Below are 12,532 nucleotides of genomic sequence, written 5' to 3'. Positions count from 1 at the left end.
TACTTGACCAAGACGACTGGCGAAGACCACGAGCTTTATGAAGGCTGCACAGCACCATCATCCAGCATCTCCTGAACTTGCGTATGGATCATTTCCCGTTCTTTGGCAGACACACGATAAGGCTGCTATCGTATAGGGCGAGCGGCGTCATAAGTAATAATGCGATGTTGTGTGATAGGCGTTTGACGAACCTTCGAGGAACAAGCAAAGCGATGCTTGAAGTACAGCACTAGTTGCTCTAAAGCCCGCCGTTTCTTCTTCGACTGGTGGCAATTAATATCGATGCTGTATTGAGATGGTTCGTTAGGTTTGATTGCAGTGGATTCAAAACAGACCGGATCGTGCGCAACAAGGTCAGCGAAAGCGCAGTTGCCGGAAACAAGTGCCGGTGCTCATTAGAAGAATTTGGGACAAGGAGTGCAGCCCGGCCATTGTGAAGCGACAATAAACTTCGAGCAGCGCAGATGCCTTGAGCAAGCAGGAGTGAATGTTTCGCCTCGGCTACAGCATCGCCGGCACGGAAATGGTCACAGGTAACTTCCACAAGAACACTTCTTCGCGGCGGAAGGGATACGCTCTCGGCGGAAACGCGAAGTGTCGCATTGCGAGGACTGCTACTATCTTGTTCGGCGGATTGTCCCATTGAAAACGTGACACGTCTATTTCGCATGTCGGTAACTGTTCCGTACTATCGCAGAAAGTCAATTCCGAGGATAAGGTCACGGGAGCAGTCATTCAGAATGACGCAACTAACGACGAACACACATCCGTTAATCTGAATGCCAGCTGTGCACATACCCTTCAGAGCAACTCTATGATCGGCGGCGGTTTGAAGGTACACACCTGGCCAAGCAGTGAGCACTTTCCTCAAAGTAGTCGCCATGCAGCCACTCAAAATCGGATAATTGGCACCGGTGTACACTAATGCAGTGAGTGTAGTACGAACGCCTAAAATAACAGGAATGTCCGGAGAAACGCTTTTGGCTTCCCTAGGCGAGGGTACCAGCAGCTCTCGGTCAGATCGAAGCGGCGACGACGGGAGGAACACAGCGACTACCAGCGGCCTCGCCCCCGATGGTCGCTGTTTTCAGTTTTCCTGACGAGGACAGCACGAGCGGCCTTGTTCCTCTCGCGAGGAACCGTGTGTGGACGTTATCGGGATTCACGGGTAGCGTGGTGTCGGGTTGGGAACAGCAATCAAGCGGACGATACGAGGTGGAGTTGAGGAGAAGAAATGAAAAGAGCTTTATACAGCTATTTACATAAGAAACAAAGAACTCGAAGAGCAGGGCGGCAGCCTGCCTCCGTTGAGAACCTCTCGTGCAATCTCTCTGTCGCTTCGCAACACACTCTTGTTCGAAAACACTCTTTGGATCCCCAGCCGAGCACTTTAACCAACTGCTACACACTCCGGATCGTTAAGAGCACATCCGCCGGGGTGGTACAGTGGTTAGGGCGCTCGAGTACTGTGCCCGAAGCTGCGGGATCAAATCGCGCTCGGGGCAGCCGCTTTTCGAGGAAGGCGAAAAGCAAGGCACACCTGTGCTGTGCGTTGTCAGCGCACGTTAAAGAACCCTAAGTGGTCGAAATTTCCCCAGACCTCCACTACGGCGACTCTCATGCATGAGTTGCTCTGGGACATTAAATCCTATAAACTAAACTAAATCTGATTCTCCTTGTTTACCATGAGGAAGAAAGAGAGTTAAAAATAAAGAAATTCTGTCTCCACGGGGAATCTTACCTCCATCCCTTGAAATCCGAGCCGAATGTTTTAACCAACTGCGCGACGCACGGGATCGTGAAACGCACGTCATAATTATCCTTGTCTTCATTGAGGATGATAGTATTGATGGCAATGAAGCTGCAATTAGTCATAAGGACAATGATCACATTAGCAATCATAATGACTGTACATTTAGTTGATAATGATAATGAGAGCAAACGTGATGCACCATGTGCAACCGCAACTATTAGGCTTTCGCATTACTGCAGTGTAGATTCCACAGTGCTCTCGGAATTATTTAAGAAGCCGCGTTCGAGCTTACAGCTGACGTAATCGCTGAGCAGGCCATATTAGAAAATATATGCAAACATAAAGATAAAAAGTGAGAAAGCTGCTTTACTGCGTATGAAAAGTTAACGTTTTTATGGCAGAGTTTCAGTGCCCCCTTAATTTTTTCGAACGTTCACTGGTTCGCACATGATAGAGAAGCGATAACATATTATGACTGCTGTCTTCACGCTTCAATCCACTCCACTCATCCGCACCGCACAAAATGGTTACCAGCTCACTGCCTTCGAGAGAGTCCGTGTGGCGAAACCGCAGAGCTGGAACATCTCAATATTCACTTCGAATTACCAACCACAGTATACTACAATTTAATTAGCAGCGTCAGTGCTGCACCCCTGTAATCTCTGGACAATGGTGTGTGCGTCGAAAACAAATTTAACAATGTAGCCCTCACTTCTTTCCTGGTACATTTGTAGTAAAATATTCAGGAGAGACTTAAAGCAAATTTATTGTTTAGAAAGGGCGAAATGTATTTAGTGTGCCTGCTTCGATGGATGCAATCACAGGAGCATTAAATGCGGACTAATTAACGTCATTTTCTGTAACCGACGAGAATGTAAAAAGACTAGTGTTTATTTATTTGCGGTTTTTAACGCTGGAAAGAACGGTACATTGTTGTTTTCAAAATTACCACTCGTCAGCAGAATTATTTTCTCCAGAAACACAAATGCAGAACACACTGGATAAATAGGCCACATCCATCACGTTTCGGCATTTCGTTTCTTCCATGGCCACCAAGAACTTTTGCGGCTGGAGCGTTGCACAGCAAGGCTGACCGTTTCAGCGATGAAATCAAATGTTTTGCTCCTGTCACCAGTGCTGAAGAGGCTTTGAATCTGCGATATTTGGAACACCGGGTGAAGAAAATGTTCGCACTATTCGTGGCCAAAATCAAAAACATCATCAAGGGTTGTGTTTACAGCCGGCGTTGCAGGTTATCTATAAAGTCCTTCGTAAGCATTTCTGCTCACTTCCGCAAACATTACGATGGACTAATAACAAGATAGAAGCATTTTTAATATCACGTAGCGTGCAACCCTCCACAACTTGAGGCACCTAGCGGAACACAGCGAGAATACGGGCCACAAAGTCTTCTTTCCCTCCCGCACCTACGTGACTATGCCAAGAACACTGAGAAGCCGTAATCTCTCTCTAGAGAATACAAAACTCACATCGAATCCCTTAACTGGTAACATATTTTTCAGCTGAATGTATCTGTATTTATTGACCTCATTTGTTTTGTTTTATTTAAAGTTTTGAAAACTTGCGGAGGTAAATTTTTCTTTGTTGACTTTAGAGTTCTGTTTAAATGAAAAACTTTTAAAGCTACTTTTGAGCAGAATCGATATCAAAGCATGTAAAGTGTACAAAATGATGTTTAGCGCGGGAATAATTTGAGGGGCGGGAAAAGCAATTCAGACGTCTTTCTATTTTTTCCAGCTTCTGTCACTTTGTGACTCCTCCCCAGCATTTATTGCATGTTACAATGTTCCGCTGTTGTGGTAGATATACTTGCAGGTTGAAGGAGATCTTTCTGCATCACGATTTGACTGTAATGCTGCTCATTCTCACTTTTATGAATAGTCGTAAAGGTATTGAGGGAAATGCATGAAAAGCCAAGCCAGTGTGAATGTTTGGCAGAATTCTACATTTTTACGGCACATTGTATACAACTTTGTTTAGTAAACAGTCTATCAAATATACCGACACACAGTTTACAAAAAAAAAACGCTTCCACATTTTTAGAGACCACAATACACATTATTTGTTTACTGCAACTAAACATGACGCTTTAGGAATAAGTTTCACTGTTTGTGGAAATGCATAATATAATAATAATCACAATCTTTACCAATTCTTATTTGCTGTCATTGTTGCCAAATATTGCAAGTGTGAGCATGAATAGCCTATATGAGAAAGGATTAGCAGTTTGTACAACCTTTTGCCAGTGATAGTAGCACACTTGAATATTAGTCACCCTCACTGTATTCTTGACGTACTGGTGCAGCACAGTTTATGCATGGATTCTGTTGGTACACCTTCCCACGTGTATGCGTCCTAAAGAAAGAGGTGGCTGGAAATCTTACACACGAAGCACAGGTTTCTCTAGCATCATTAGCGTCGTCACACAAAACCATTTCTCAGGGAAGCAGAGCTAGATTATTTAAGATCTCTTTGTCAGCAGGCAACCCGACAACGCATGACCTATCGTTGTTAAGGCTGTAAGAAGGAGGAAAAGGAAATGCACGGTCCTGCTACTGGCTCTTTATCTGAGCCACCTCCGCTGCCTCGTGCGGGCAAAAGAACGAAAGTAGAGAAAAAAGAAAAAGAAGACGGAGAGAAAGACGCGCATCGCAACTTCCGTCGTCCACCACCAAAGCGGTGGCGGGTGCAATGCCGGCATACAACAGATACAAATTCGGTGGCAGGCCAGTCCCCGCTGCAAGCGGCGTTGACCTATCAGTTCCAGCCCCGTAGGGTCGGGAACAGTCACCATTCACCATCCTTGTGGTAGAGCCGTGCCCCTGTGGTTTGGTCGTTCGTCTCGGCTGCGGGAGGTGTGAGGCTCCGAGGTTCAATCCCCACCGCCAGCCACCCAGCCGGTAAAAATGGGTACATGCTTCCCCGACCTGGCGAGCGGTTTTATCAGGGGGAGCGCCTGGGAAGAAGCTCCTCATATACTCTGGCATACGGGCCACAGACCCGGTTTAAAAAGGGCCACATATTGGGCTTTAGCCGCGCCAGGCGGACGTATTGTTGTCCGATAGCGGTATGGATCACCGCCACATCGGCGCAACTATTTGGGCTTCGGTGGTAGAGCATCCGCCTCATATTCTGGAGGTACAGAGGGGGGGGGGGTCAAAAGTTCCCAGGCCACAGGAGGAGAAGGAGTAAAATACTTTATTAAAAAAAATGTAAACACTCCCAGGAGGACCTCTTAGTCCAGGAGCCCTCTGGCTGTTCCTTCTAGCTTAGCCCGCTCGACCAGCCGCAACTAATCTGCAGGTTGCGTGGCTAGAAGGGCAGCCTCCCAGGAGGAGGGGGTGGGGTGTTTGACGGGAGGAACGCGGATGGGATGTGGGCATTCCGATAAGTAATGGTAGAGGGTGGGTAGGGTGGCGTTGCATGTGGTGCAGTATGGTGGGAAGTCCGTGGGGTGAAATATGTGGGCAAATTGATGAGATGGAAACGAATGTGTTTGGAGTTGTCGCGAGTACGTGCTGTCGATGTGAGAAAGCGTGTGATGTGGTTGCCACAGGGGTTGCTTCTGAGTAGTATAGTCAGGAAGCTACGATGGCCCCAAATCTCAAAATACATGTTGAGGGTAAAATAAGCATTACTCTATCCTCTAAGATCATTTAGGGCTTTAATAAGATCTCACGTGTCACAATATGCTTATCTTAAGCAAAACCTGCGGCCTGGGAAGTTTTGACCCACCCGTAACCTGGTTCGATCCCTGGTGCCGGTGGGTACCCACCGGGTTTTCAATGGGTACGAGCTTTCCCCTGGCCCGGTGCTCGGCTATTTGGTGTGAAATGTTTGGGAAAGGGGTCATAGGTCCCAAATAGTTGCTCCGATGTAGCAGTGATCCGTTCCGCTATCGGGAAACGATTAGTCCTCCTCCCTTCCAGAGGAGGTCCGCTTGAGGAATCCGGCGTCTCGCGTAGCGGACAATCATCTACCCGCGATAACGCGTCGGGTTAGCGCGCGGCCGGCACTCGATACGCCCAGCAGTGAGGGCACATGCCGGACGCGCGGAGAGTCGAACCCATGGCCTCCCAATGCCGAGGCGGACGCTTAATCGTTCGGCCACGGCAACGGTAAAAAGGCCACATAAGGGCTTCTGCCGCGCGAGGCGGACTTATGGTTGTCCGACGGGGGAACGAATCATTGTCCCATTGGTGCAACAATTTGAGCCATGACCCCTTTAGCAAGCATTTCGCCCTATAAGAGCCGTGCGCCAGGCCGGGGAATAACTTGTGCCCATTGAAAAACTGGTGGATACCCGGCGGCACCAGGGATCCAACCTGGCACAAGGCCACGCTTCCGTTCACCACCCTTCACCTTCACCATGCCTAGACATCTCTAACATGCGTGGTCTACGCTGTTCTTGAGAGACGTGTGTTCTGGATCAGGTGAATTATCGCTAGTGCTGTCCTGGTCGCAACATAAAGAGGTAGGTCAATTAGCCGTTCGGGTCGATGCAGCACATTTGTAACCCCCGTCAGAACTGTTAATATAGAGACAGGCATCTCACCTTCAAAAATTCTTCCACGATATTGACCTGTAGTTCATAGGTAACAGTGGCTAGAAGACTATGCTTATCGCTTTGGTTCACAGTTGTGGGGTTGTGGGGGTTTTCAGATATGTGATATCATCAGATATCACATATCTGATCAATGGTGCATCATCGTATTCAGATATCTAAATACGATGATGCACCAACTAGCCTCTCAAGCCGTTATTGTGGGGGTTTGTTTACTGATAAAATTCTGCTTGAAAATCTTTGAATCCTAGTGCTGCAGTTCAGGAGCGTTGGGGTCTTGACTGATAGTTTCAGGGCGCATTACATTCTCGGTGGCGGTGGACGGTTTTTGGTGCAGCAGAAAAGTACGGTGCCAATGTAGTATACGGTTTCAGTCAATTTAATGAAGTTCAGTCGATCCAAATTTTTGAAAGTCTCTATTACGACGTTCCTCATAGGCTGAGTTTCTTTACGAATGTAAGCTTTATAAACCAACCACGAAACAAAACTTTGCGATTTAATTTTCATTCGAAAGGGGCAATGTCTTACGTGTTGTGACGCAACAATCGCAAGGCTAACTTATGCTATGGCTTGTAACTGCCTGACTTTGGTTCCTTTCAAAATTTCAGTACCGGACGCCATCTGCTGCATCTTCAGGAGAACATAACGATCCACGTACTCGCGTATAGTCACGTTGCGTGAGTGACTTATAGGGCGCATGATATGAAAACCCCTTTTCAGGCAGAAATACTTACCTGCTGTGCAAACGTTCGTAGCTCCTTTGGAATCGTGATCCCTACCTTCTCCAGTAAATTTACGACCCATGTCTGACAGTTATTGAGCACCGGGTGGTAGTCTGGGTCTGTATCCATGCTTAGGAAGGCTTCGTATATCGCTGAGTGTGGAATGTCAAACTCTCCAAGAGAGATCTGGAAAAAAACCGATTGTAGTCAGCAGGTCTCTGAGTCATACTGCTTGTGTGAAGAAAACTTCTTGGTTGTTTGTTCTTGTAACCTTTGTTCTAAGTCCGAAAATTAAGGTGAGCAGCCGGGTGCAGACTCTATGCAGCTTTATGACATTTGCGTTGAAAGTGGAATTTGGCCGAAAATTGTAGTCAGGAGAAGAGAGACAACGGAAACTGCGGCGACCAACTGCGCACCATGATACAACGCTAGATTTTATATGCAGTATTTTTACCTTACTGAAAGGTATTCTTTTGAGGACAAATTATGAGTATGCAGGAGTATTTTTATGCAGAAAAACAAATCAAGCTGTAGTTCGGCATTGCAGGTAAAGGTTAATCTGAGATACAAAAATAGAGTTTTAACGCAAAGAAATCAAGTAGAATGTGAGCAAACTTTTGCGTAGAGATGGAAGTTGATGAACGAGATGACGTGCAATGCACAGCGCGAGAGTATTTAACAGCTACGGGGCGATCGGCAGTGGCAATAGGCAATAGTATTCGCTTCCCATGAGTTCTTGAATTGGAATTCGTTTCGCTATACAGCTTCTAAGGCGAAAGCTTTTCTAGGTTTATGGTCAGAATCTCACCTTCGCGAGATGTGTTCGGTAAATTCCGTGAGACGTGTCGCCGAGATATACTCATGAGACGTCAAATAGGTTCTGACGTCGACAATTTCCCAGTTCGGTTAAACAGGCCTAGTCTAAATAAACAGCCCCGTATTGCCATGTGTAAATGAGTTCAGTCGCGCATGTCAATTGATTATGCGTAAGCGTTTGACTGCGTAGATCACAGCAGAATGTGGCAAGCTCTCCAAGGGATGGGAGTTCCAATTCACCTCATCTGTCTCCTCAGGAACTTGTACGAAGGACAAGAGGCCACAGTCAGAACTGGGCAAGGTCTTACTGATTGGTTTCCGATTCAGAAAGGAGTGAGGCAAGGCTGCATACTGTCGCCCTGCCTATTTAACCTATATGCAGAGTGCATCATGAGGAAGCCGGTCTGGACGAGTCTTCAGCTGGAGTGAAGATTGCTGGAAAACGTATCAACAACCTTAGATATGCGGATGATACCACTTTAATGGCAGAAAGTGAAGTGGAACTCAAGAGACTTCTGATGCGCGTACAAGAAGAGAGTGAGAAGTTTGGGCTTAAACTGAACATTAAAAAGACAAAGATCATGGCGTCTTGCCCTATCAAGTCCTGGAGCATCAAGCTACAAGAAGTGGAAGCTGTGACAGATTTTCTCTTCTTGGGCTCCAAGATTACCTCGGAAGGAGACTGCGGCCATGAAATTAGGAGACGCCTGCTTCTGGGAAAGCGAGCAATGGTTAGCCTTGACCGCCTAGTAAAGAGTAGAGACATTAGTCTGCCAACCAAGATCCGTATAACTCGTGCTATGGTCTTTCCAGTTGTGATGTATGGATGCGAGAGTTGGACTGTGAAGAAGGCTGACCGCCGAAGAATTGACGCGTTTGAATTGTGGTGCTGGCGAAGACTCTTGAGAGTTCCTTGGACTGTCAGAAGATCAAATCAGTCGATGTTGTCGACCATAAACCCTGACTGCTCATTGGAGGGTCAAATTCTAAAGTTAAAGCTCAGCTACTTTGGTCATCTGATGAGAAGAGAGGAGTCGCTGGAGAAAGATTTGATGTTGAGAAAGGTTGAGGGTCGCCGGAGAAGGGGTAGGCAGCGAACGCGATGGTTAGATGGCATCCTCGAGGCACTGCAGATGAAGTTATGTGATGTTGGGAAGATAGTGAGAGACCGGAAAGCGTGGCGTGACATGGTCCATAGGGTCACGAAGAGTCGAACACGACTGAACGACTGAACTGAACTGACATGCCGATAAAAAACGAGAACAAGAAAATGAATGTATAACAAGTACACAAACTCGCAAGATAGAGGTTGAAGACAGGAAAAAGGTAAGGCATTCGCCTCTTGGAAAATTAAAAATACCGCAGCACACGCCGCACAGAGGCCAACACAGGGCGGTCTCAATGTCTTAAGCGAACCTAAGAAATCCTGTAATTTGTTTCTTCTCGGCTCGGAATTTCCAAGCCACACTATTCGTGTTTGGGTCTGACTATGCGAAGACCTTTTGCACTGAAATCAGCCGTTTGTGTAACGCTGTGCGATCGATTATATCGCGGAAACGCAATGTTTGAATTTAATTACCAGTGCTGAATATGTTCACTTTAACGTCACGATTTGGCGAGGCAGTTAGGAGTCCGACACAACGTCAGCCGACGAGATTCTTGCTTGGCTGTGGACTCCGCTTGGGTGTGTCGCACTTATACGTAGATTTATCGGTAGTGCCTTTACCAAGAAGCTTGAATCAGCCTAGCTGTGCACTGCAGTTTAAGGTATACAGGTAACATATGTCTTCCTCATAGCGATGATGCCATTTAATTTTGGCCTGACTTTAATTTAGAGACCGAGCGTGTTCAAAGCACAAAAGTAAAAATGAATTGGCGGTCATTGGAAAGATAACTATAGTATCAGTGAAATCTTGCAAAGCAGTATGTCTAAAATGTGGCCATGTGTACTCAGGAAGGAAGTCCCTTCACCTGCAGTTTAAATGGACAGCTTGCTGGCATCTTCCGCCTCAGTTGTCATCTTTAAGATATATATCTTCCGTCGTACATGGTTGTCACCATATCTGTTAGTATTTAGGCCTACGTCTTTTTTTTACGGAATTGCATTAAAACTATTTGTTAAGGTCAGACTAAAAATCACAACTCACAACACTCAGGCTATAAACACAACTTTCGTTCACGCATGGAAATAATAATCTAAACCGAACCATAAATATCCTGTCAGTGCAAAACAGGGTATACCATAGAATCTACAAAAAAAAAAGAAAACAGCGTTATTTTCTTTGCTTGTGTGAAAATGTGTCTTGGTTCAAATTGTTGATCCCTTAAACCCAGTGATTGACAGGCATCAGGAACTACCTTGAAAAAGGTCGCCTTTATTCTTATTGTTTTAGAAGTTCTTATGCTAGCGTGGTAGCCTTGAGTTTTTAATTTTGCATGCTACGTTAGTGGTTACTGTGAACACTTTGAGCGCGATAAAAATAGAGGACACACAGTCTCTACCTTAACGACATGATCCGATAGCGGTCTGTGACCGCCTGGTGTGCTTCCAAAGTCACAAGTGCAACAAAGACGCACAGTTCGTACGGCAATTCCATGTTTAGACAGGAGAACGCTGGAGCAACATACTTTAACAGATCTCGCAAGCAGTCTCATCTGCGCGAAATGAATCGAGCAACGTGCAATTTATACTGCTCAGTATCCATCTGACAAGTTTGCTGCGTACATATTATCTTGCGGGCTAGGGTGGCCACCGCATGGTGGGGACACTATGCAGCGTCAAGCAATGAAGACATGAAACGGCAACACGCATCTTTCTACTAGGCTAATGGCTACTGTCATAATTGTAACTTTATAATTTCAGACACGGTAGAATATAGCCGTATGGTACCACTTTTCGCAAAATACCACACGATACAAATATTAACAACCCCTCTTCCTCTTGCAGTACATACCTATCTATCGTGGCTAGTCGGTCGCGTGTGTGGCTCGCAACATAAAGTTCGTGAATTTGAAATTCGCCTGCAATTCTCGGAATTCTCTCAGAGAAATAATGTATTTAACTTATATCAGGTGAAAAGTTTGTCTACATTTTGTGTTACAAACCATGTTTTAAACACCCGTTTCACGCAAAAAATTAGGTTTAACATGAATGTTTGGAGTACATGAAAATTCCGCGGTAAGTCTGCCCAAGCAGGGTTTTTCACTCACTACCTAATAGGCCAACTCCGCACTTACAGCGAAAGATTGGACTAGCAAATTCTTATTGTGATGGTAGTTCTGTTCAGATTGTATGTCCTTGTAAACAACTCTCCTATATTTTGGAAAGTACTGCATAATGAAAACACATTATTTTGCGTCGTTTCCTTAAAGGATATAGATAGTAAGGTGCAATAAATGATATGTGTTCATTATGAGGGTAAAAAACAACTAATCTTACCATTGTCACCTTATCTTCATCGGATGACGTTCCTTTGGACAACTCGCAACGACCTGTAAGCACGTTATTCTTTTGAACTGCTTCGTAAACGCACGACTGACCGCTGGAGAACATAATCAGTACTTTCCAGTGCATGAACGAACGTTGCATCGTCTCCGAACTCGAGGCTGCTGAGCAAGTCGCTGCTCGAGGCACTCCAATGACCTGACTGAATACCAGAAACACTTCGCAGAGGGGATTCACCACCGCTTCTTCGCAGGTTTCGCCACGCCCGCCCAGGCTTTTGGTCACCTCAGCCACAATCTGCTTAGCAGATTGCCAAAACGATGACCACTTTCTCTCCTCACTTGTGGATGTTTTGGTGCTACTTTCAGCGAATGCATTCTTCTCGTTTCCGCTACTATCCATCCTGGGTGTACTGAGGTGAGCTGCTTCGAAATGTGTATGTCACACACCATCGCCTCCTTCACCCTTTTGTCGAAGTTTAAGCCTGCAAACGTGAGATAGAGAAGTGTTAAAGTGGCAAACAATTGCATGCCCATTGTGTCTAAAATATTGTTAGGAATCGGTTCTACAAACGGTGAAAAAAATATGTGCCGCATTTGAAGATTTGTGTGCACAGTTTTATCGGTTACGAGTCCACTGAAATGTTTTGCAGTTTGAAAAACAAGATCAGATTTGATGTTTTCAGAACCGCAGTAGTTCCAGATCTATTCGGATTCTGTCCTATCTGGTCAATAATTCAACTTGCACAAGAAAATGAACAATGGCTAGTCGGGTCCACTTTTGCTTACAATTTCCAGGTTAGAGAATCCTTTGTTCTTTTAACTGTTTCAGCCGTTCAGCAGTGCGTTAAGTCTTGAATTGATTTCGCTGTTGCGTGCTGCACCGCCATGCATTCCAACCTATCGCCGATTTCTTACCCCATTTTTAAATCCCAAGCTATTTATCTCCATCGAGGCTGTAATACTACTGAATAGAGTACTGCACAAGTTCTTATCGAGACTTGAATTTTGAGCCTTCAAATATGCATTTTGTTTTTGCTATCAGGCTTTTTCTTAAAACACGATTCCGGGGCTGCAGAGAAATTAATCCATGACTGCGCATCAGGGGAACAATTTATTGTTAACCATGTCTGAGTTGGCAGCGCCTGCCAAATGTAATGTCGTGGCAGTGCTCGGCCATGCCAACTGCCAGCTGCCGACATCCACCGCCAT

General features: G+C 45.7%; 1 protein-coding gene across 1 annotated transcript; it reads right to left on the bottom strand.

Moving 5' to 3' along the window:
• Positions 1-2,587: 2,587 nt before the first annotated feature.
• Positions 2,588-11,797, bottom strand: LOC146188961 (uncharacterized). The gene is made up of 3 exons (XM_084603189.1): positions 11,316-11,797; positions 7,073-7,246; positions 2,588-2,907 (listed from the first exon to the last, which is right to left on the bottom strand). Exons 1-3 carry the CDS (start codon positions 11,721-11,723, stop codon positions 2,773-2,775), a joined length of 717 nt encoding a protein of 238 aa, XP_084459315.1. The 5' UTR covers positions 11,724-11,797; the 3' UTR covers positions 2,588-2,772.
• Positions 11,798-12,532: the final 735 nt, after the last annotated feature.

The sequence above is a fragment of the Amblyomma maculatum genome, chromosome 5 (assembly GCF_055883805.1).
Source record: "Amblyomma maculatum isolate TAMU_Amacu chromosome 5, ASM5588380v1, whole genome shotgun sequence".
NCBI classification, from domain to species: Eukaryota; Metazoa; Arthropoda; class Arachnida; order Ixodida; family Ixodidae; genus Amblyomma; species Amblyomma maculatum.
This window is presented reverse-complemented; position numbering and strand designations above follow the sequence as displayed.

Excerpts from the sequence above, each read along its gene's own strand:
- LOC146188961 (XM_084603189.1), bottom strand. The coding sequence starts at position 11,723 with ATGGATAGTAGCGGAAACGAGAAGAATGCATTCGCTGAAAGTAGCACC. Across the intron at positions 7,247-11,315 it reads ATGAAGATAAGGTGACAATG|ATCTCTCTTGGAGAGTTTGA; the intron begins GTAAGATTAGTT and ends GTTTTTTTCCAG. Across the intron at positions 2,908-7,072 it reads TACGAACGTTTGCACAGCAG|ATTCAAAGCCTCTTCAGCAC; the intron begins GTAAGTATTTCT and ends CAAATATCGCAG.